General features: G+C 38.4%; 1 protein-coding gene across 2 annotated transcripts in view; it reads left to right on the forward strand.

Annotated features, from left to right (window-relative positions):
• LOC136885364 (uncharacterized) overlaps positions 1-20,948 on the forward strand; it is a 1,248,630-nt gene that overhangs the window by 684,782 nt on the left and 542,900 nt on the right. For both annotated transcript variants that reach the window (XM_067157879.2, XM_067157886.2), the window contains exon 5: positions 12,783-12,800. In XM_067157879.2, the coding sequence (XP_067013980.1) occupies positions 12,783-12,800 (18 nt within the window). The remainder of the gene's footprint in view (positions 1-12,782; positions 12,801-20,948) is intronic.

Below are 20,948 nucleotides of genomic sequence, written 5' to 3' on the forward strand. Positions count from 1 at the left end.
ACTATTGCGCGTTTCTTTTGTAGTTTGTAGTGCGATGTCTTGTGGGTAGATGAAATTGTACATTGAGGCAAACACGAATATCGAGTCCCCGAACCATTAGAATTAACTATACGTAGTTAAAATCACCGACTCGACCGGGAATCAAACCCGCATCCCTCTGAACCGAAGGCTAGTATGATGACCATTCAGGAAATGAGCCGGACTGCAATATTTATAACGATATGCCTTGAAAATGTTCTCCAATAGAACAATGAGTGATAGATCATAAATAAATAAATAAATAAATAAATAAATAAATAAATAAATAAATAAATAAATAAATAAATAAATAAATAAATAAATAAATAAATAAGTAAATAAATAAATAAATAAATAAATAAAATTAATTAATTAATTAAACGTATATTAGCCTTGGAATATCTGTCATGAAATATAGGGAGAAAGTATTCTCGTAAGAAAATTAACATGAAGTGAGGTGAACAAGCAGTTCTTGGAATGGTCCCATTTCTGCCAGCCTTCTCTCATTCTTCTTGTTCCACCTCCCTTGATCAGTTCTTGTACTCTTTGACAGACAGGATAAGACGTTATGAGAGCTGGTGAGAATTTCGCTTTCCCGTCGTTTATGGCTCTTTCCGTTTTTTAGCGGAAAGCTAAATTTTCAAAAGATATAAGCTTGTTTTCTCTCTTCTAGCATTAAGAGTTAAGAGAAGCTGACAAGCAGTTACTGCGTAACCATTCCTTAGAAAACAGATGTTATTTCTGACGTCATCCTTGCAATTTGCTTCCTTCATTCAGTACCCTGAAGGTATACGGCGGGCCTTCTCTCAGGCCAGGAAATGTGGTGATTTGTGGTGCGGAGGAACGTAAGAAGGGAGTGGCCGTGGCCTATACGAGGAATTGGCCCGGCATAGCATAATGGTATCGTTATTGTACAGTTCTCTGTATGGATGTGGTGGACTATCTACCCCTAGATTCCACAATCGCGGGTTGAATCCCAGGAGAGGAAGTCGGAATATTAAAGGACTCAAAAGTTCCAATTGGCAATCCATGTCGTACGATGTTATGTACCATGTAAATTATTTCTGGTGACACTTGGAGATTTTAGCCAAAAATATCAACTGCAACTCAGCAAGAGATTGCCCAATAGAGTTCCAGTTTCTCTGTCAGCCGGTACAGCATAATGGAATTTCGATATTGACACACAGGGAGCCGAATGGCTGTTGAATTAAAATGCCTACAAAGATAGTTGAAAATATTATTATTATTATTATTATTATTATTATTATTATTATTATTATTATTATTATTATTATTATTATTATTATTATTATTATTAATAGTAGTAGTAGTAGTAGTAGTAGTAGTAGTAGTAGTAGTAGTAGTAGTATTGTACTGCTCCTTCGACGTTTGACTATCATTAAATGAATTATTTTTCACATTACTCACGATATGAGTTACGAGGTTCAGTTCAAAGACATTTCTTTTATTCTACATTCTTGCTTATTTCCCGTATTTTGTTTGTTTCTTTGTTTCTTTGTTTGAGAAAGTTTATTGATGAATATCTAGTAAGTTTTGTTTGGGAATGCTCACTGAGTAATACAGTACTAGAGGTTACCAAAATGATCAAAATAAGTTCGTCCTGTACCAGTAAGTTAATGGCGATGTTCTCTTCTCTAATTTTAGTTCATACAAATTTGCATTTTCACTCTTATAGGTAGAAAAATACGTATATTATAAATATGTATTCATTTGCTGTCATTGCATTTGATTTGTTATAAAAGATGGAAATATTTCTGTGAGTGTAGGAATGTGAGAAGAGTCTCTCGCAAAGCTATTTGTGATCAGGCTTGCACATTTTATGTGAGTAGCTGTAATAATTTGGACCTGATACCCGAATAAAGATTTCAAATATTGGATTTTCAGAATATATTCCTGGTATCTGTGTTGAAATGCTGCGGAAAAATTCTAATATATAGGCCAACAGAAAAAATGTATAACTGTGTCTTGGAAAATGATCATTCCGTTTTGACTTCCGAGTAAAGAGTAAGCAGGTTGTCTGTGAAATATCTGCACGGCGGAGAATTCATATGTTCCCGATAATGCACTCGTACAAGTAATGAAACCTATTTTAGAGTACTTGGCAATAAAGAAGGGTATTAGATGTTCAGTAAACGTTGAGATTCTTTCTTTATATATAAATGCTATTTGTTCGGGGAGTCGACCTATAGAGATATTTTGCCCCTACTTGCAACATATGATATGAACCTGCGTGTAATTTGAATTGCAGAAGTGTAGAGTGTTGAATTTGAGGAAAGGAACGTTAAGGACTACACAAACACCCAGTCCCCAGGCCAGGGATATTAATCATTTACAATTAAAAACCCCTGACCCGGCCGGGAATCGAACCCGGGGCCGCCGGTGACAGGCGGACGCGTTGCCCCTACACCGCGAGGCCGGACTAGATTATTTCTTACTCCATACACTCTCCCATCCGGCTGAGTAGCTGGGATATTTAGAGTGCTGGTCATCTGAACCCACGTTGGTGAATTCGTTTGTGGCTCAGTCCAGTGGGACTTTAAGATGCTGAACTGCGGTAACCTTCTGTAGGTAGATTTACCAGAACGTAGAAGAAATTCAACGCGACAATATTTCGGTAATCCGACGTGTCTGTAAACCGTGAAAGTAGTTAGCGGTACGTCAAAACCATTTACAATATTATTATTATTACTATTATTATTATTATTATTATTATTATTATTATTATTATTATTATTATTATTATACCGTGGGATGTTTTTAATTCGAACTCCAAGGGCAATTGGGGAAAATTCGAATTAACCAAGAAAGATTGTTTTAACGAAAATATAGTACAGAATTGTACAGATAAGTTACATAACATTTTATTAAATTCATTAAAAATGAATAATTATTACAGTATTACGCATTCTACCGTACCTTAGCAGTGATTTTTGACTGTTTAGTTTAGTTTGACATGGTGGAAAATATCTTCAATTTCATTTAAAGCTTGAAACGTGTCACCATATACATTTGACTGAGCTTCAACAAATCTAATTTCCTATCATTTTGAAAGGTCTAGACCTGGTCGGTACAGGGTCTTATTACTCTCCTCTTCATCATTTAATGGAATGGAGTTTTGTAGCACTTCTGGCAAAACCTCATCTCCTGTCAGATCTTCACATATTGTAACTTTAATATCAACAGCTAAATCAACGTCGTAACTAACATCAGTCATTAACCCTTGCCATCGCTGAGGTTCCAGCTGCATTTCTAGTTCTTCTCGAACAGTTTCTGCATTAGTTTCTTTCTTTGAATGGAGGCCTAGGGAGTTTTACATTTTCCCGCTCTTCGTGGCCCTTGTCTTTCTTTGGCCGATACCTTCATTTTTCGAAGTGTCGGATCGCTTTGATTTTTTTCTCTGAATAGTGTTATATAGAGAATGGTTGCTTAGTTGTACTTCCTCTTAAAATAATGATCATCACCACCACACTTTGTTCAAAGGTTAACGATTTCGGGATGGGGGAAGAAATTTTCCGGTGGTGGATGCCAGTAGACAAGCGATGGTCAAGGCCATGCCGATCGTACACACATTGACAGTCGCAGAGATAAAGGTTAAATCTATTCGCAATAGCGACTACCTGACCATAACTAGGAAGTTACAATAAAAACAGAGAATTCTTGGGACTTATTAGAAGGCTTCAGTTCGTAGAACCGTTGCAACAGTAACCTGAGGTACACTAATTAATTCGAATTATCCAAATTTAAGCTTCGAAAATTCTAATTAAATATAATTTTTTATTGATTAGAATACGAATTTCAAGGGGAATACACGTTTATTCGAATTATCCAATTTTTAAATTAATCACTGTCGAATTAACATGAGTCCACTGCATTATCTGACTCCTTGCCTGAATGGTCAACGTTGAGGCCTTCGATTCAGAGGGTCCAGGGTTCGACTCCCAACTTGCTCGGGGGTTTTACTCGCGTCTGATAAATACTTTTGGCTCGGGGACTGGGGATTTTTGTTTGTCCCAACACTTTCCTCTTTATATTCAGGAAGAACACCATACTAACAACCACCACAGAAACACGCAATAGTGATTACATCCCTCTATACAGAGTGGCGTCGGAAAGGGCGTCCGGAAGTTAAAACGAGGCCAAATCCACATGTACGGTACAGTCCGCAACCGCGGCCCCACAGGTGGGGGAACAGGGGTAGATTATTATTATTATTATTATTATTATTATTATTATTATTATTATTATTATTATTATTATTATTATTATTATTATTATTATTATTATTATTATTATTATTATTTCCGGCTACATGGCTAAATGGTTAGCGTACTGGCCTTTGGTCCAAAGGGTACCGGGTTCTATTCCCAGCCGAGTCGGTGATTTTAACCTTCATTGGTTAAATCCAATGGCTCGGGGGCTGGGTGTGTGTGCCATGTTCAGCATTATAATTTATTATAGGTAGGGCCCCATTCTCACAAACGCGCAGGTCGCCTATACGATGTCAGCTCGAAAGACCTGCACCAGGCCTCTCAGGAGGCCACGCTCCATTATTATTATTATTATTATTATTATTATTATTATTATTATTATTATTATTATTATTATTATTATTATTATTATTATTATTATTATTATTATTATTATTATCTCACTAATTCACACTCGCAAACACACATTAATATGCACTGTATAGTGAGTATACACACACACACACATACGTACAGGAGTGTGTGTAGTGGTGGTGGTGATTACTATTTTCAGAGGAAGTACAAATGTGCAACCGTTCTCCATTAACACTAATCAAAGGAAAAATTTAAGGGATCCAGCCCTTCGAAGGGTATCTACAAAGGAAAGGAGAGGGCCACAATGGGCGTGAAAATGAAAGATCCCCAAAGACTCGAAAGCCTATTACCGTCGGGGTCGGAAGAGAACAAGAATTGGCCAAGGGTGGTCAGACATGAATTATGAAAGTAAGTGGAAGCGATGCCAGACTCGGTTAGTTGAGTCGTAGCCATCAACCGACGCTCCCTCGTTGAGAGCCCCTGGTCTCCCTTTAAGTCGTCTTTTACGACAGGCAGGTGATACCGTGGATGCGGTCAACCACCCCTGGCCATAGGGGAAAAAGGCGCATGGAGGTGATCCAAACTCCAAAACTAAGCAACAAGAAGTTGTAGATTATTTATAAGGAAATAGCAGAAGGGGCTCAATGTGAACTTATTCCAGCTTCCCTTGTGAGGGCAGACAGCTTTATGGGGCAGAATAATTCAAAAGTTCATTCTGCATAAAATCTGATTTACAGAAAACATTTTAACTTTCGCATCAAGTATGGATGGAATGAAACGGGATGTAACGGCAGTTTCTACTGTAATGATTGGCGCAGGGAAAATTACTAAACCTTGGTTAAACTTATCCATTCTCCAAATGCGTATTTCAAGTTAACGGACATGTAGATATGAAAGATATAACAGGTCATTCATATCCGCAGCTTTGAACTGCTAGTCATTTAATGCGGTACTTATATGTACATCATGTATTCTACTGTTCCACATGGAAAATTACTCTTTGCTACCTCTGTGTGTGTCAGAGAGGGAGAGAGAGAGAGAATATTGAAATATTCATGTCACGTTATCTTCCCTTAATTATCACAAACTCGATATATTTGACGAGCTTTCACTTCAATTATCCTACAAATATTTCTGATTAAGTGCGACCAGATGCATATTTGGTGTCCAGATAGAGGTTTAAATGTTTCATAAAGGAAGAGAAGTTGAAAAAATGTAATACACAAGAATATCCATATATGGGTACATACATTCACAGAGAGAATGAAGCGCAATATATGATTACATATTTGTAATTAAAGTTTCTGGCAATTATCCATAGATACAATTTCTGTAGTAATAATAATAATAATAATAATAGTGCTACTTGCTTTACGTCCCACTAACTATTTTTTACGATTTTCGGAGACGCCGAGGTGCCGGAATTTTGTCCCGCAGGAGTTCGTTTACGTGCCAGTAAATCTACCGACCCGAGGCTGACATATTTGAGCACCTTCAAATATCACCGGACTGAGCCAGGATCAAACCTGCCAAGTTGGGGTCAGAAGGCCAGCACCTAAACCGTCTGAGCCACTCAGCCCGGCTACAATTTCTGTAGCAAAACAAGAAGGTGTTTTAAAAATTTTACTTAACTGTCCACTTTTTACCATCCCATGGCTGATTCTTTCGAATCTTTTGATCCCGGAGTTACGGTTTCGATTCCCTGTCAAGTCGTAGGATTTTTGACTGCGAATGGTTACTTTCTGTGTTTCGGGGACTGTGAAGCCACATGAAGATATTAATTTAACATGTCGTTTTGGCTACTTGGGACCTATTATTATTATTATTATTATTATTATTATTATTATTATTATTGCTGTTGTTATTATTATTATTATTTCGTTATGCCCATACAAAAAGTCGGTTTGAATTTGTTCGTTGGCCGGGTGGTTTTCACCTTCTTATCCTCCCAAAATCTCTTCATGAATGCACTGTGTTGCATCTTGTGTTCTCTGGACCACTTCTCACCAGTTTTCTTTTTAGCTTTCTTCACGTATTTGTGCTTAGCTACTATTGTACTAAAGGCTCCACGATATTCTATGATGTCCGTGATCTCAATTTTTTGGAGGTCCGCCTTAGTTTTTCTAGCCAGCTTATTTTGACCTTCTTTCAGTTGATTTATTATTATTGTTTATTAAGAGATATTTAATGGTTTCATTATTGAAACGATTCCTATCATTAGTAAATCTAATTACTAATGTCGATAAACTTTTACTCTTGCATTATGTCCTGTTAGGACCGAACACAGTAGCAGTGCGTGTTAACGTACTACGAGTATCATTCGGGAGACGACTGTGTTCGAACCCCACTGTCGGCTGTCTGAGAATTGTTTTCTGTGGTTTCCGATTTTCTCCATTCATAGGCCAAAGCCGATCCCTTCCTCAACCTAACTCAGTTTCATTCACCGTCATTAATTTCATCTACATTAACTCCTCACATTAGGTTGGTGTCAAGAAGGACATCCGGCTGTAAAAGCATGTCATGACATTTCACCTCACCTCTTCCTTGTCCCCGTATCAGAAAACGGGACGTAGACGTACACATGCCTTTGCTAGGAGGACCTGGTGTTTACAGTGCACTATGTCTTCTGGTATGGGCTAGAGCAATTTTGTTACTTTCATAGATCTGTCTCTGTCTAATTCTTGGCTTTGACAACATAAAAGTGACTGAGGTACGAGCGATGCTAGTAATGCCAATCCTTATGCAGCCAGTCCCTGCTATGAATGGTGTGAAAATGTTGCTCATAGGGCCGGTTGGTGTATGCATTTCAGTGGGCTTGGCAGACTGATATGTAATAGCAACTCTGGCTCGGTGAGGAAAGCAACGGGAAACTACCTCACTCCTCATTTCCCTAGTACGCCTCTTCAGTGATGCCTAAGCCATCTGTGACAGCTGATGGCAGAGCTGTTGAGGATCCCACCAGCGGCATCGCTGACGGACTGAACATACATACAGACATACACGCATTATATCCTGTTTCAAGTAATGCTGAATTACGAACGACTTATGTAAACTGAAGTAATTCATTCATTCCTAATTAAGAAATTAATATTCTCATTCAGAAATTGTTTGAAATTATATAAAATGATCAAAACCTTCCCAATAATCGCATTGTTGAAGTTAATAAAAACATATGTACATAGTGGGTGCGTACAGTGCATAGTGTGCTATATCAGAACAATTTTTGGTCGGGATGAGTAGTTCAGATGGTAGAGCACTGGCCTTCTCAGCTTAATATGGCAGTTCGAACCTGGCTCAGTCCGATGATATTTGAAGGAGTTGAAATACATCATTCTCATGTTGGTAGATTTACCGGTACGTTAAGGAAATACTGCGGGACAAAATTCTGACATCTCTAAGTCTCCTAAAATCATAAAAGTAGTTAGTACGACGTAAAGTCTGTAACATTATTATAGAAAGTTCATTTGGATCTCAGCTATCCATGTAGATCTTTCTGGTGAGAAAAAAGCAGTTAACGATAAATTATGTTTAAAAAATAGGATATCTTTCAAATCTTAAATGTGTTTGGAACCAATCTAGAAATAAAATATCTGTTTACGGCAAGGGTGTGCAGTATGGATCTAAGTGAATAGGAAGTCCTTTTATTCATCGTAGTTCTCCTAAAGTTTTAGCTATGGTGAGCTGCATGTGAGCCTACCAAGTATCACATAGCGTTACTCATGTTTCATTTTTCAGGTCTGGCTCCGTGGCCGACTCGTCAGTGTCTTGGTCTTCGGACCTCAGAGTCCTGAGTTCAGTTCCCAGCCGGGTCGTCTTATCTTAATCATGAACGATTTCCTTCAATCGTAAACCAGACACTGGGTGCTTGTTCTCTTCCCAACATTCCTAATCTCATACACTACACACTAGACTAACCTCCATCCCACAAAAACTAAGTTTCCCAAACAAAGCAGACGACACCTATCCGTGTCCAAAGATCGGTCTTACAAGTGTTACATTAGGCTAGTAATACCCACATTAAAGTATTATTGGATTCATGGAATAATTTAAAAAAACATAAATCTGATGCAGTAATCAGAAAAGGAAATCAAATTGCTTTGCTCAGGGATGACTAAGGCCGTTACACCGAATTTTGCTTTGCATTAACTGTTAAATCTTTACCACACACTTCCATTATTCTGATACAACATTCAAGGTTCAATGGACAATTCGATGTTGTTACATTCCGTCCTCTTCGTTTTGAGTCCTAGTAATCATGTTTCTGTCGTTCATGGTTCATCTCGTTTCAAACCCAACGTATTCTTCTATAGGACTCGTCTAATTTAATTCAGTGACCCCTCAAGTGCCAAATGTAGATACAGTATCTTCGACAGTATCCCCAGCTGTCCATTGTCTATATTGGAAGATATCGACATATAGTTGTTCATTGAAGTATATACTGATATCATTGCTGCGGTGCCAAAATAGCGAATATGACAATGCTATACCTATCCATTACTTCCCTTTAGACTGGTCACGCCACATTTGGATATGTAGTCCATCAGAATACGACTATATGTGTTGATTCTCTATGCTACAGTGTAAAGGAAAATTAACTTTAAATGCATCGTACACTAAGAGTGGGTACATATGTCATGAAAACATACAGTACGGTACAGTAAGGTTCAGGGAAATAATGGATAGGAAGAGCATTATCATATTCTCGGTTTTTTCACAGCAGTGACAATATAACAGTGTGAAGGTGTTTTTTCTTCGAAACCGTCTGTCTTCAAGTTTCGATTTATTTTGATATTGACGTCTAGGTGCCTGCTGTCATTTCTTGATGGATACAGTACTTTTGCATCCATCTTTTGGCACAGGCCAGAGTAAAGTGCAGCTTCCACCGAAGTCCCAGTCAACATCCATGGCTGTGACAATATGGAAGTTGCTGGGGTATGAGTAGTGCTGAGTAATGACATTCAGAGCATGACTAGTGCATCTGAGTGTTATGAAAGGTGCTGCTCATAGGGTCAGTCGTGCTGCAATAGCACTTTCTGACCCAGTGAGGAAAGCAATAGCAAACTACCTCACTCCTCATCTCGCCTAGTACGCCTCATTTTGGTGCTGCCATTGGTTTTTGCGGTTTCCTTATAACCGCATAACCTTTGGTGGTGCTATTTGAGGATCCAACCAGCCTGTGGGCTGATGACCTAACAGACAGACAGGCATTGACGTCTATGAAAATTTGCTTGGAGACAGTTGACTTAAAGAGACTGAACATTGCGTACGATAATGCGCTAATAAAGAAAAATGTAACATTTTTAGAAATACATTTTATGTTTTGCAGACATTTCTGAAATTGTTTTCAGTTGCACGTTATTGAGGATCTTGATGGTTCATAGATATTTCCAATTAAATAATACTGGTAAGGAGTTAGCTGTTTAAAATATATTCAATGTGAATATAAATTACCAGTTTGAGTTAAGAGGAGTATGACATTAAATACAAATATAGAACTTTTCATCAGACGCCACTATGACATTAAATACAAACATAGAATCTTTCATTAGGCACTACTAGTCCAGCTCCATGGCTAAGTTGTTAGCGTGCTGGCCTTTGGTCAGAGATATCCCGGGTTCGATTCCCGGAAGGATCGGGAATTTTAACCTTAATTGGTTAATTTCACTGGCACGGGGACTGGGTGTATGTGTCGTCTTCATCATCATTTCATCCTCATCACAACGTGCAGATTGCCTACGGATGTCCAACTTGTCCTCGGACGTTCCCGGCACTAAAAGCCATATGTCATATCATTCTTTTTTTTTCATCAGGCACCACTGAACAGAACATCTTCCACTCACAGGATAGAACTCCAATCTGAGGCCCAAGATGGTATTGAAAAATGTTCACATCGTCGACAGAAAATCGAAAAATTAAACAATCGTAGGAATAACTGGTCCGCCTCTGTGGTGTAGTGGTTAGTGTGATTAGCTATCACCCCCGGAGGCCTGGGTTCGATTCCGGGCTCTGCCACGAAATTTGAAAAATGGTACGAGGGCTGGAACGGGGTCCACTCAGCCTCGGGAGGTCAACTGAGTAGAGGTGGATTCGATTCCCACCTCAGCCATCCTTGAAGTGGTTTAACGTGGTTTCCCACTTCTCCTCCAGGTAAAGGCCGGGATGGTACCTAACTTAAGGCCACGGCTGCTTTCTTCCCTCTTCCTTGTCTATCCCTTCCAATCTTCCCATCCCTCCACAAGGCCCCTGTTCAGTATAGCAGGTGAGGCCGCCTGGGCGAGGTACTGGTCTTTCTACCCAGTTGTATCTCCGACCCAATGTCTCACGCTCCAGGACACTGCCCTTGCAGCGGTAGAGGTGGGATCCCTCGCTGAGTCCGAGGGAAAAACCAACCCTGGAGGGTAAACAGATTAAGAAGGAAAGAAAGAAAGAAAGAAAGAAAGAAAGAAAGAAAGAAAGAAATAACTGGCCGGCCCCGCGGTGTAGGGGAAGCGTACCTGGCTCTTACCAGGAGGTCCTTGGTTCGATTCCTGGCCAGGTCAGGGATTTTTAACTGCAACTCAGGGCTAGTTCGATGTTCACTGAGCCTATGTGATTACAATTGAGGAGCTATCTGACAGTGATATGGCGGCCTCGGTCTAGAATGCCAAGAATATCGGCCGAGAGGATCCGTCGTGCTGACCACATGATACCTCGTAAACTGCAGGCCTTCGCGCTGAGCAGCGGTCGCTTGGTAGGCCATGGCCCTTCGGGGTTATTGCGCCATGTTTTTTAAAGAAATAACTGACTGATATGCGATAAAATTGTGAATTATTTTACTCTGATTATTTAGCTCATGAATCAGTAACCAATCCAGTATAATGCTATCAGAAATTTCAGCCAATCACGGCTGTCCATCGCCAAAGTTTTATCATTTTTTCTTTATTAATTTCATTTTATCGCATCTACGTGCAGTTGTTTTTATGTAAATTAATGAAGAACTGTACATTTGAAATGTATTTATAGCGTATTTATAGCGCACCATCAACAAGATGTAACTGTGTTATTCCGATTAAGCAACATATTGGCAATCTGCGGCCCAATGAGTTTAACTGAAAAATAAAATAATGTATTTCTGCGATGAAAGTTTTCTTCTTTGAATATTGTATAAATACATATGAATTTTATTTGTATTACACACTTTTTTCATTTTTAACATTAACTTATTTGATTTTGTAATTATTCGCTAAATACAACTCGACCTCCTTTCTCTAAAGATAAAAATTCTGGATCTCTAGTCAAGTTACAGCAGATAAAAGTGGTGGTTTTACGCTGGCAGTATCTAGAAGGACTACAGTGACATCCTCGGGAGCAAATGATGATTAATATTTAGAATTCTTTTCAGCATACAGTCAAAATGTGCTGAATGGACAAATTCTTTACCGGAAAGGAAGCTTTTCATATCCGAGATTGACTTGCTATATAGTTAATTCCTGTCCACTTCTCCTATAAGTTACCTGCAAACATTATGTGCTCACTTTTTGTCAATTCAACTATTGCCCATGTTCAATGGTTGCTTAATTTCGAAGATAGCATGCGATTCAGTGTTTCAGTTCATCCACCTCTTTGAAATGTCGAAAACATATCAAATAATATTCCTCTTCAAAGGAAAAACTTAGGTTTAAAATTATGAGAGTCAAGATAAGCTCTGACTACAAGTGGCTTCACAATAGTTTCATTTATTGTAACTTCTTGTAGTAGCTCAAGACTGACAATGACTTCTTTAGGTACCACTTTGAAGAACTCGTGTAGAGTAAATACTATCACTGAAATGACGTGTTGAGCCTCATTCTTACATCTCAAAATGCAGAGGCATGGCATTATTATTATTATTATTATTATTATTATTATTATTATTATTATTATTATTATTGTAGATTTAATGTCATGGGAACCGATCAAATTTTATTTCGGTGGAAGGTATTATGATTCATGTCATTATTCTGTATGGAGTTATATACTGTGTATGGTATGTTTCATAAAATAGGCTAATTGCAGGCCTATACGCTTGACTATTTTCTTACATCTTCATTTTGGATTTTTTCATAAAAAGCAAACATTAAGTATGAGATGAAGAACTGTTAAAAGAAATGTTCTTTGTCCTATTGATGACGATATCTGATGGATGATTATGGTCTGTTTCAGGGACTACTACTACGACAGGTAAGAATCTGGCAGTACGCTCATAGAAATGCGGTAAGAATATTTAATCATGAATGGTATCTTGAATATTGAAGTACGGTACTGATAGATAATGTATATTATTTCTTTACTTAGTTACGATTAGTGTAGACATTACATTTTATAGTAATCTAACGTAAACTGCACGGAATACATAGGCCTACAAACATTCTTGAAGAAGTAGTTTACTGTTGCTACTATTGTTGTTGCATAAAGAAACTGGTCGAACACAACAATCATAAACTAATTGATTGTGACTACACCGCATTAAGTTAGTAAAATTGACACACGGAATATATGTTGTTCTCTTATTTTGTCCTAATATTCAATCTTACAACTCATAAAATTGTGTGTTAAACCAAGTGATGCAATGTTATAGCAATCAGTTATAAAATCTTCCTTATTTCGAAATTCTTTGTCCAGCATCTGAAAAAAAAAATACCCACTTAACTTGTATTACAACAGCAAAATATTTTCTCATCCTCACTGAGAATCGAGAGTAGACTTTAATAATGTAAATATTAACACGAATTTCCATTTTTAAATAATTTATGTGTACTCTTTATCATCTCGTGCATATGGGTACATATGTTATTCAATTTAAGGCCATAATTTGGGAAGATAATGGCTTTATACACATTAATGTACTTCCATCTTCATTATTGACTGTTATGCCTTTCAGTGTTCAGCCTGCAAGTCTCTATGAATTTACTAAACGTCTCCACAATCCTCTATTTGCAACTAGCTCCGTGTCCTCGTTTAGTACCATACCTCATATCTTTAAAACATTACAAACTGAGTCTAATCACCGTCGTCTTGGTCTCCCCTACTTCTCTTATCCACCATGACCCAGTCCATTATTCTCGCAGACAACCTGTCCTCCTCCATTCACCTCACATAGTCTCACCACCGAAGTCGGTTTATCCATACAGCTTCATCAACTGAGTTCATTACTAACTAACTATGTTTTGAAAATAATTTCAAAATATTCCTTCTACCTGCCCAATGATTCCTTGGGATCTACTTTGAATTCAGCTTATTTATCCGAACACTAGGCTATACAATTCCGTTTTCCTTCACTTTCTAGCGTTCTTCATTATTGTCCACAAGGGATTCCTGGCGCTTGACCAAGGTTTTCCAGGTTATTACCGAAATATTCCCACGAATTCTTGCATTCAACAATCATTTCTTTCAGTCTGTTCGTTTCATCTGCATCAGTCCTTGTTCGGAGCCATTTATTTTATGAGCGCACTAGACCATTCCACCTCCCATCTTTGCACATAGCTGTCCCCAGGCATTCCCTCACTCTTTCTACTACAGCATTCCTGTATGCCACACATTCTCTTTTTTGTATTCTGAATCTGCTTAATTTTCACTAATCACATTCATGTATTTCTGTCTAATTTCCTTGTCCTTGAGATTTTCTGCACTTATTCGTCTGCAGACAGATTTTACTTTCTCTTTACTAAGCATAGAAGTATTTCATTCACTACAGATCAGATATCATCAGAAAATCCTCGGAACACCCGGACATTCCTCTAACATATTTCTTACATCAAAGTCCGTTATGATGTAGTCTGTTATTTATCTGGTGCCCTTAATCTTCCATGTGTATCGTTGATTGGCCCTTGGTTGAAGAACCTATTCGTAGCTATTAATCCCATACTAGCACAGAAGTCCAGTAATAATAATAATAATAATAATAATAATAATAATAATAATAATAGTAATCGTATGGCCTCAGCTACCGTGTGCAGACATTTCAATTTGACGCCACCTGGCTGTCTGCTCGTCAATTTCGACGTTCCGTTTTACTCTAGGCCCCCACTAGATGGCAGATCGAGTAAACCGAAACTCTCTTGGGCGTCTATGGCTGAAATTTAATGAATTTTGTCGGGTAAACACCAAATGTGTCACCAGAGATCTTTTACATGCCGACATAGCACGACATGGAGTGTCGAATGGACTTTTTTCCGCCCTTCAAAAATCCGACTACCTCTGCCGGGTTTGAACCCGCTATCTTGGGATCCGGAGGCCGACACTCTACCGCTGATCCACAGAGGCAGCTAGAAGTCCAGTAAACACTTCCCTATTAGCTTCCATATTTTCCCCGCATTTACCCAACATCTTCTCATTTACTTAAGCTCTATTTCCAACTCTCGCATTGAAATCGACCATTAGCACTAACCCATCCTTGGTGTTTTTTGTTTTTGTTTTTGTTTTGCTAGGGGCTTTACGTCGCACCGACACAGATAGGTCTTATGGCGACGATGGGATAGGAAAGGCCTAGGAGTTGGAAGGAAGTGGCCGTGGCCTTAATTAAGGTACAGCCCCAGCATTTGCCTGGTGTGAAAACGGGAAAACACGGAAAATCATCTTCAGGGCTGCCGATAGTGGGATTCGAACCTACTATCTCCCGGATGCAAGCTCACAGCCGCACGCCTCTAACCGCACGGCCAACTCGCCCGGTATCCTTGGTGTTGACCCCGACTACTATGTCACTCAGTGTTTCATAAAATTAGTCAACCTCATTCTCATCTGCACCTTCGCATGGTGAGTAGACTGAGGCAATTCTCGTCCTAATCACTCCACCTTCGAAATCTACCCACATCATTGGCCGTTTACGTGCCGAACAGGAAATATTTTGTGTGCAGTAGTATTCCTATCGTCGCCATAAGACCTATCTGTGTCGGTGCGACGTAAAGCCCCTCGCAAAAAAAAAAAAAAAAAAAAAAGTAGTATTCCTGATGAACAGTCCTACCCCACACTCTGCCTTCCCCTTTTAAACACCTGTTAAGAACACTTTATAATCTCCTATCTCTTACTCGTTCTCTATCTTCACCAAAATATCATTAACTGCTAACACATCTAGATGCATCCTCTTTGCGGATCCAATTTCTACTTTCCTTATTAAATAAGCCCTATTAATACTGATAGCTGCCCACCGAATTCCATTTCGTTAGACAAGTTGTTTTCAAGGAGTTCCTCGCCTATTAAATGGAAGTGGGACTCATTTTCTTCCATAGGACCGAGGCTTACTTTTTATGTTCTTAAAACTTAGCCTAATGCATGTTATATGTAACACTTCCTTTTTTAAATGTATTAATGCAAGGTTATATTCAGTATTTCATATTCTAGGTTCAACATGTTAAAATCATAATTTTACTTTGCTAACTCACACTTCTCATATTTATTTTCATTATTAAGTTAGGTATACTAATATGTAAAGATGTGTTAGTTACGTATCTGTCTGTATGCATGTTTGTTTGTTTGTTTGCTTGTTTGTTTCCTTGTTTCTTTGTCGGTCTGTGGTATTTTAGTTGAGGAAAAGGATTTTTAGTTAGGCCATAAGTTATTGAATTTGTGCAGGGTACAATGTAGTTTAGGTAAAAAACAAAATATTTCTGGAAATCCTTTATTGCTGTAATGTAAAAATAACAAAGGATTAAAATACAATTCCCAATGTTTTATGCCTTATGGCATATTTCGTCGACAAGTGATAAGCATTTACGATTTTAAATTAGTTAATTTACTAATTACCATTTAGTGATAACGTGATTTGAATTATTAATATGAGCTATTTTTTAGTTCATTCTACTATGAATGTGTAATGTATAGACCGCGCTGGGATGGGAGCGGATGGTGTATTCTGAATGCCGGGCGAACTGAAGTATGACGTAGATTAGGTAAGGATAGAGAGGTTTGGAGATACTAAATTAGACTTTTCTTTTTTTTTTTGCTAGTTGTTTTACGTCGCACCGACACAGATAGGTCTTACGGCGACGATCGGACAGGAAAGGGCTAGGAGTGGGAAGGAAGCGGCCGTGGCCTTAATTAAGGTACAGCCCCAGCATTTGCCTGGTGTGAAAATGGGAAACCACGGAAAACAATTTTCAGGGCTGCCGACAGTGGGGTTCGAACGTACTATCTCCCGAATACTGGATACTGGCCGCACTTAAGCGACTGCAGCTATCGAGCTCGGTATTAGACTTATTTGCTGCCTGGTTAGTAAGGATAGCTTTGATGCATATGATTTTGATTTATATTACTATATTGACGTATATTATATACTGAGGCCGGTTGCCTGGTTGTTCAGGATGGCTCTGCTACATACAATTTATATCACTGTACTCACCCGTATTATTTACTGAGACGGTACGGATATCAACCATCAATCTCCAGATGCCGACGTCAGAAACGCAGCCAGTTAGTCACCTTTCTGTTCTAAGATAGCTGGTTCGAGTCTGGATGAGCTTCAGGTGGAGGTTGAGGATGATCAGTGGAGCGAGGTGAACACATCACTGATATAAATGTAGTGAAATTAATTTTTAAAGCTCAACAACTACAAAATAATGCTCCTTAAATACAATTTTGCCTGCTTAACCTACATTAATTACTATGCATGGTATATTTACTGATCTATTGAAAGCTTAACAATTACTCTGGAATGTTTTAAGATATTCCTTGAGAAAATATTTATTTTCTTGCTCGTTAATTTTCATAAAAGGTACTACCAAATTATTTATTAAAGTTAATTATTTTGCAGTTGGCTTTGCGTCGTAGCAGCACAGATAGGTCTTATGGCGACGACGGGATAGGAAAGTAATAGGAGTGGCCTGTGCAAAAATGGGAACATAAATGACTTTTTATGACAGTTTACATGTGTAAATATATTGTAAAGAAATGGAGATAATTTGTTTCCTAGTTTAAAGAGGAAAGTAAAGTATAAATTGAAAAATATAGTTTTTAACTCTATGTCGTGGACTTCTGGCACATTAGGGAACCGTGCAACAAAATTCTGATCCCATGTCATCTCTTCACCGCTTTTGTAATTGAAGAAATATAAAACTTCTGTTTTAAAATTTATTCTCAGGGAGGAATATTGTCGCAAGCATTTATGAAATTCTGAGAGAAAATACCTACAAGTGGAGCAAAGATCTTCATCCATCATTGATACGTAAAATATCTCATGTATGCAATATTAAGCATCTTGAAATCACTACCAAATGCATGTTGTATTTCTCACATGATTACACGACTCAAGAAGAATAAACAAGGCCATCCACTTCACATATCTCCAGATCTGTTAAATATGTCGACATTTTGTTTTCATATTCCTAAATGGTATTAAGGAATTCACAATAATCGATATCAACATTATATTTTAATACGATTATCCAGATCTTATCCCAGAGCACAGCAGTTAGGAAAATTCAGCACTGTCTTATATTTAAACCATTCTCATACAATGACGGGCACAACTGCTATCAGGAATGTATGTGTTTTCCTTTGTCCTGTGCCCTGATAAGGGTTCGGGGATGAGTTAAGACATTGGAGGAGCTAATGAAGATGATGGCGAGTAAAAAAATGAAATGAAAATGGGTATGGCTTTTAGTGCCGGGAGTGTCCGAGGACAAGTTCGGCTCGCCAGATGCAGGTCTTTTGATTTGACCCCCGTAGGCGACCTGCGCGTCATGATGAGGATGATATGATGAAAACAACACATACACCCAGCCCCAGGGCCAGCGAAATTAACCAATTAAGGTTAAAATTCCCGACCGTGCCGGGAATCGAACCTGGGACCCCTGTGACCAAAGGCCAGCACGCTAACCATTTAGCCATTGAGCCGGACGATGGTGAGTGAAAATGAGCAAGTTGGTGGAAGGTATCGGCTGTGGCCAATGAATAAGAACTGTTCCTGCATTTGCCTGGAAGTAAAATTGGGAAACAGAGATAACCATTCTCGGAAGAGCCCACGATGGGAACTGTTACCTTTGATGTAAATAAAAATATTTATTTAATAATTAATTGTGCTTTTGTATATTAAGCGTACGCTCACAGGTAGCAATAGTGAATTTATGGGCCTTATTATTATCAACCGGAGGCAATTTTTCCAACTCTTTCTCTCTTATATTCTTCACAGAAAACTTACTTTGTATCTTCGATCTTGATAAGTAAGTACCTAGGTATTAATATAAGGAAAGATCTTCATTGGGGTAATGACAAATATATATAGGGTACAGATCTCTGCACAGGGTTATGTGAGGGTATTTAGGGGTTGTAGTAAGGATGTAAAGGAGAGGACATATAAGTCTCTGGTAAGACCCCAACTAGAGTATGGTTCCAGCGTATGGGACCCTCACCAGGGTTACTTGATTCAAGAACTGGAAAAATCCAAAGAAAAGTAGCTCGATTTGTTCTGGATGATTTCCAACAAAAGCGTAGCGTTACAAAAATGTAGCAAAGTTTGGGCTGCGAGGACTTGGGAGAAAGGAGACGAGCTGCTCGACTAAGTGGTATGTTCCGAGCTGTCAGTGGAGAGATGGCGTGGAATGACATCAGTAGACGAATAGGTTTGAGTGGTGTCTTTAAAAGTAGGAAAGATCACAATATGAAGACAACGCTGGAATTCAAGAGGACTAATTGGAGCAAATATTCGTTTATGTGAAGGGATTGGAATAACTTACCAAGGGAGATGTTCAATCAATTTCCAATTTCTTTGCAATCATTTAAGAAAAGGCTAGGAAAGCAACAGATAGGGAATCTGTCTCCTGGGCGACTGCTCTAAATGCAGATCAGTAGTGACTGATTGACTGATACTCTATCACAATTGTGGGAAATTGTCAATAATAATAATAATAATAATAATAATAATAATAATAATAATAATAATAATAATAATAATAATGAAATGAAATGAAATGACGTATGACTTTTAATGCCGGGAGGTATCCGAGGACTTCGGCTCGCCACGTGCAGGTCTTTTGATTTAACGCCCGTCGGCGACCTGCGTGTCGTGATGAGGACAAAATGATGATGCAGAGGGCACATACACCCATTCCACGTGTCAGGAAAATTAACCAATTGTGGTTAAGAATTCCAACCCTGCCGGGAATCGAACCCCGAACACCTGTGACCAAAGGACAGCATGCTAACCATTTAGCCATGGAGCCGGACATAATAATAATAATAATAATAATAATAATAATAATAATAATAATAATAATATATTAATGTTAGTCTAAGTTAATCTTTTCATCGTGAGAAAGAAGAAAATTGAAAGTAGAGAAGTACATTGAGGAATTTTGGCGATTCTGTCTAGACTGTATAAAGTAAAAAGTAAAAATTTAAATAAAAATAAAGTCATTCTCAGGATCGAACACAAATTCTCCTCAACTACGACGTCAGCAGAAGAAACGCTTTCTGTGCACTCAAGGACTTTAATTACAAGGTTGGAATCTAAAATGTAACTCCAATATCGTTGGTTGCAAAATTGGTAACTAAATATGTAAATAAATATGCGCATGCCCTGGGGCTTCTTCAAGTGAAATAATCGTATGTCAAAGGGTTAATGTACGATTATTCCTTTGGGAGCACAGCAATATTGACTCTGCTCTTTTAAATGAGCCGCGTGTGTTGGTTGATAATTCAGACTTAGTGCCTCCTTCAACCTCGTTATATACACAATTAATATTCTCTGTTTCTCCAGCCGAACTAGTCGAATCTTTTAAACGCATACCTACTCGCTACGATATCCGGGTGCTGGGTAACATCCAACTTAGGCGCCGGGTTTGAACGAGCATAGTTTGGAGTGTAGATTTGCTCCCAAAGAAATGGTTGTTCGATAAAGGCAAGTACACCACTCACTTTACGTAATTTAACACTGCTGTGCCAGTGGTTAAACTATAGTTACTTTGTAAAAGTTTGTATTTATCTTCTTAACAATTCCACGGGAAAGGAGGTGTCTTATTTTACAAGCCTCTTCTTTAAGAGTGTGAATACAATGTCGATATCTATAACGGACGTGAGACATGTGAAGAGTACTTCCATATTGACTCGCTCTCCGTTTATATCATAATTATACTGTGATATTTTCAACCAAATTTATTAGTTGTACATATCCGTCATCGAAGACCATGTCTATCATATTCTACTTGAAATTAAGACCGATTTTGAAGGAAAATGGAGAACGATAACCTCGCTCAAGCTCATCTCCGTAATATCTATCCGGACCTGATCCCACCATAGCGTTTTAGGATTCCCTGGTTGACGCCTTTCCTCTGGTGCATGTTACTACACCCTACTTTCATCCCTTACATTCCTTCGTCAAGAAATGCCCTGCCGATATAG

Source organism: Anabrus simplex, chromosome 1, assembly GCF_040414725.1.
Source record: "Anabrus simplex isolate iqAnaSimp1 chromosome 1, ASM4041472v1, whole genome shotgun sequence".
Lineage (NCBI taxonomy): Eukaryota > Metazoa > Arthropoda > Insecta > Orthoptera > Tettigoniidae > Anabrus > Anabrus simplex.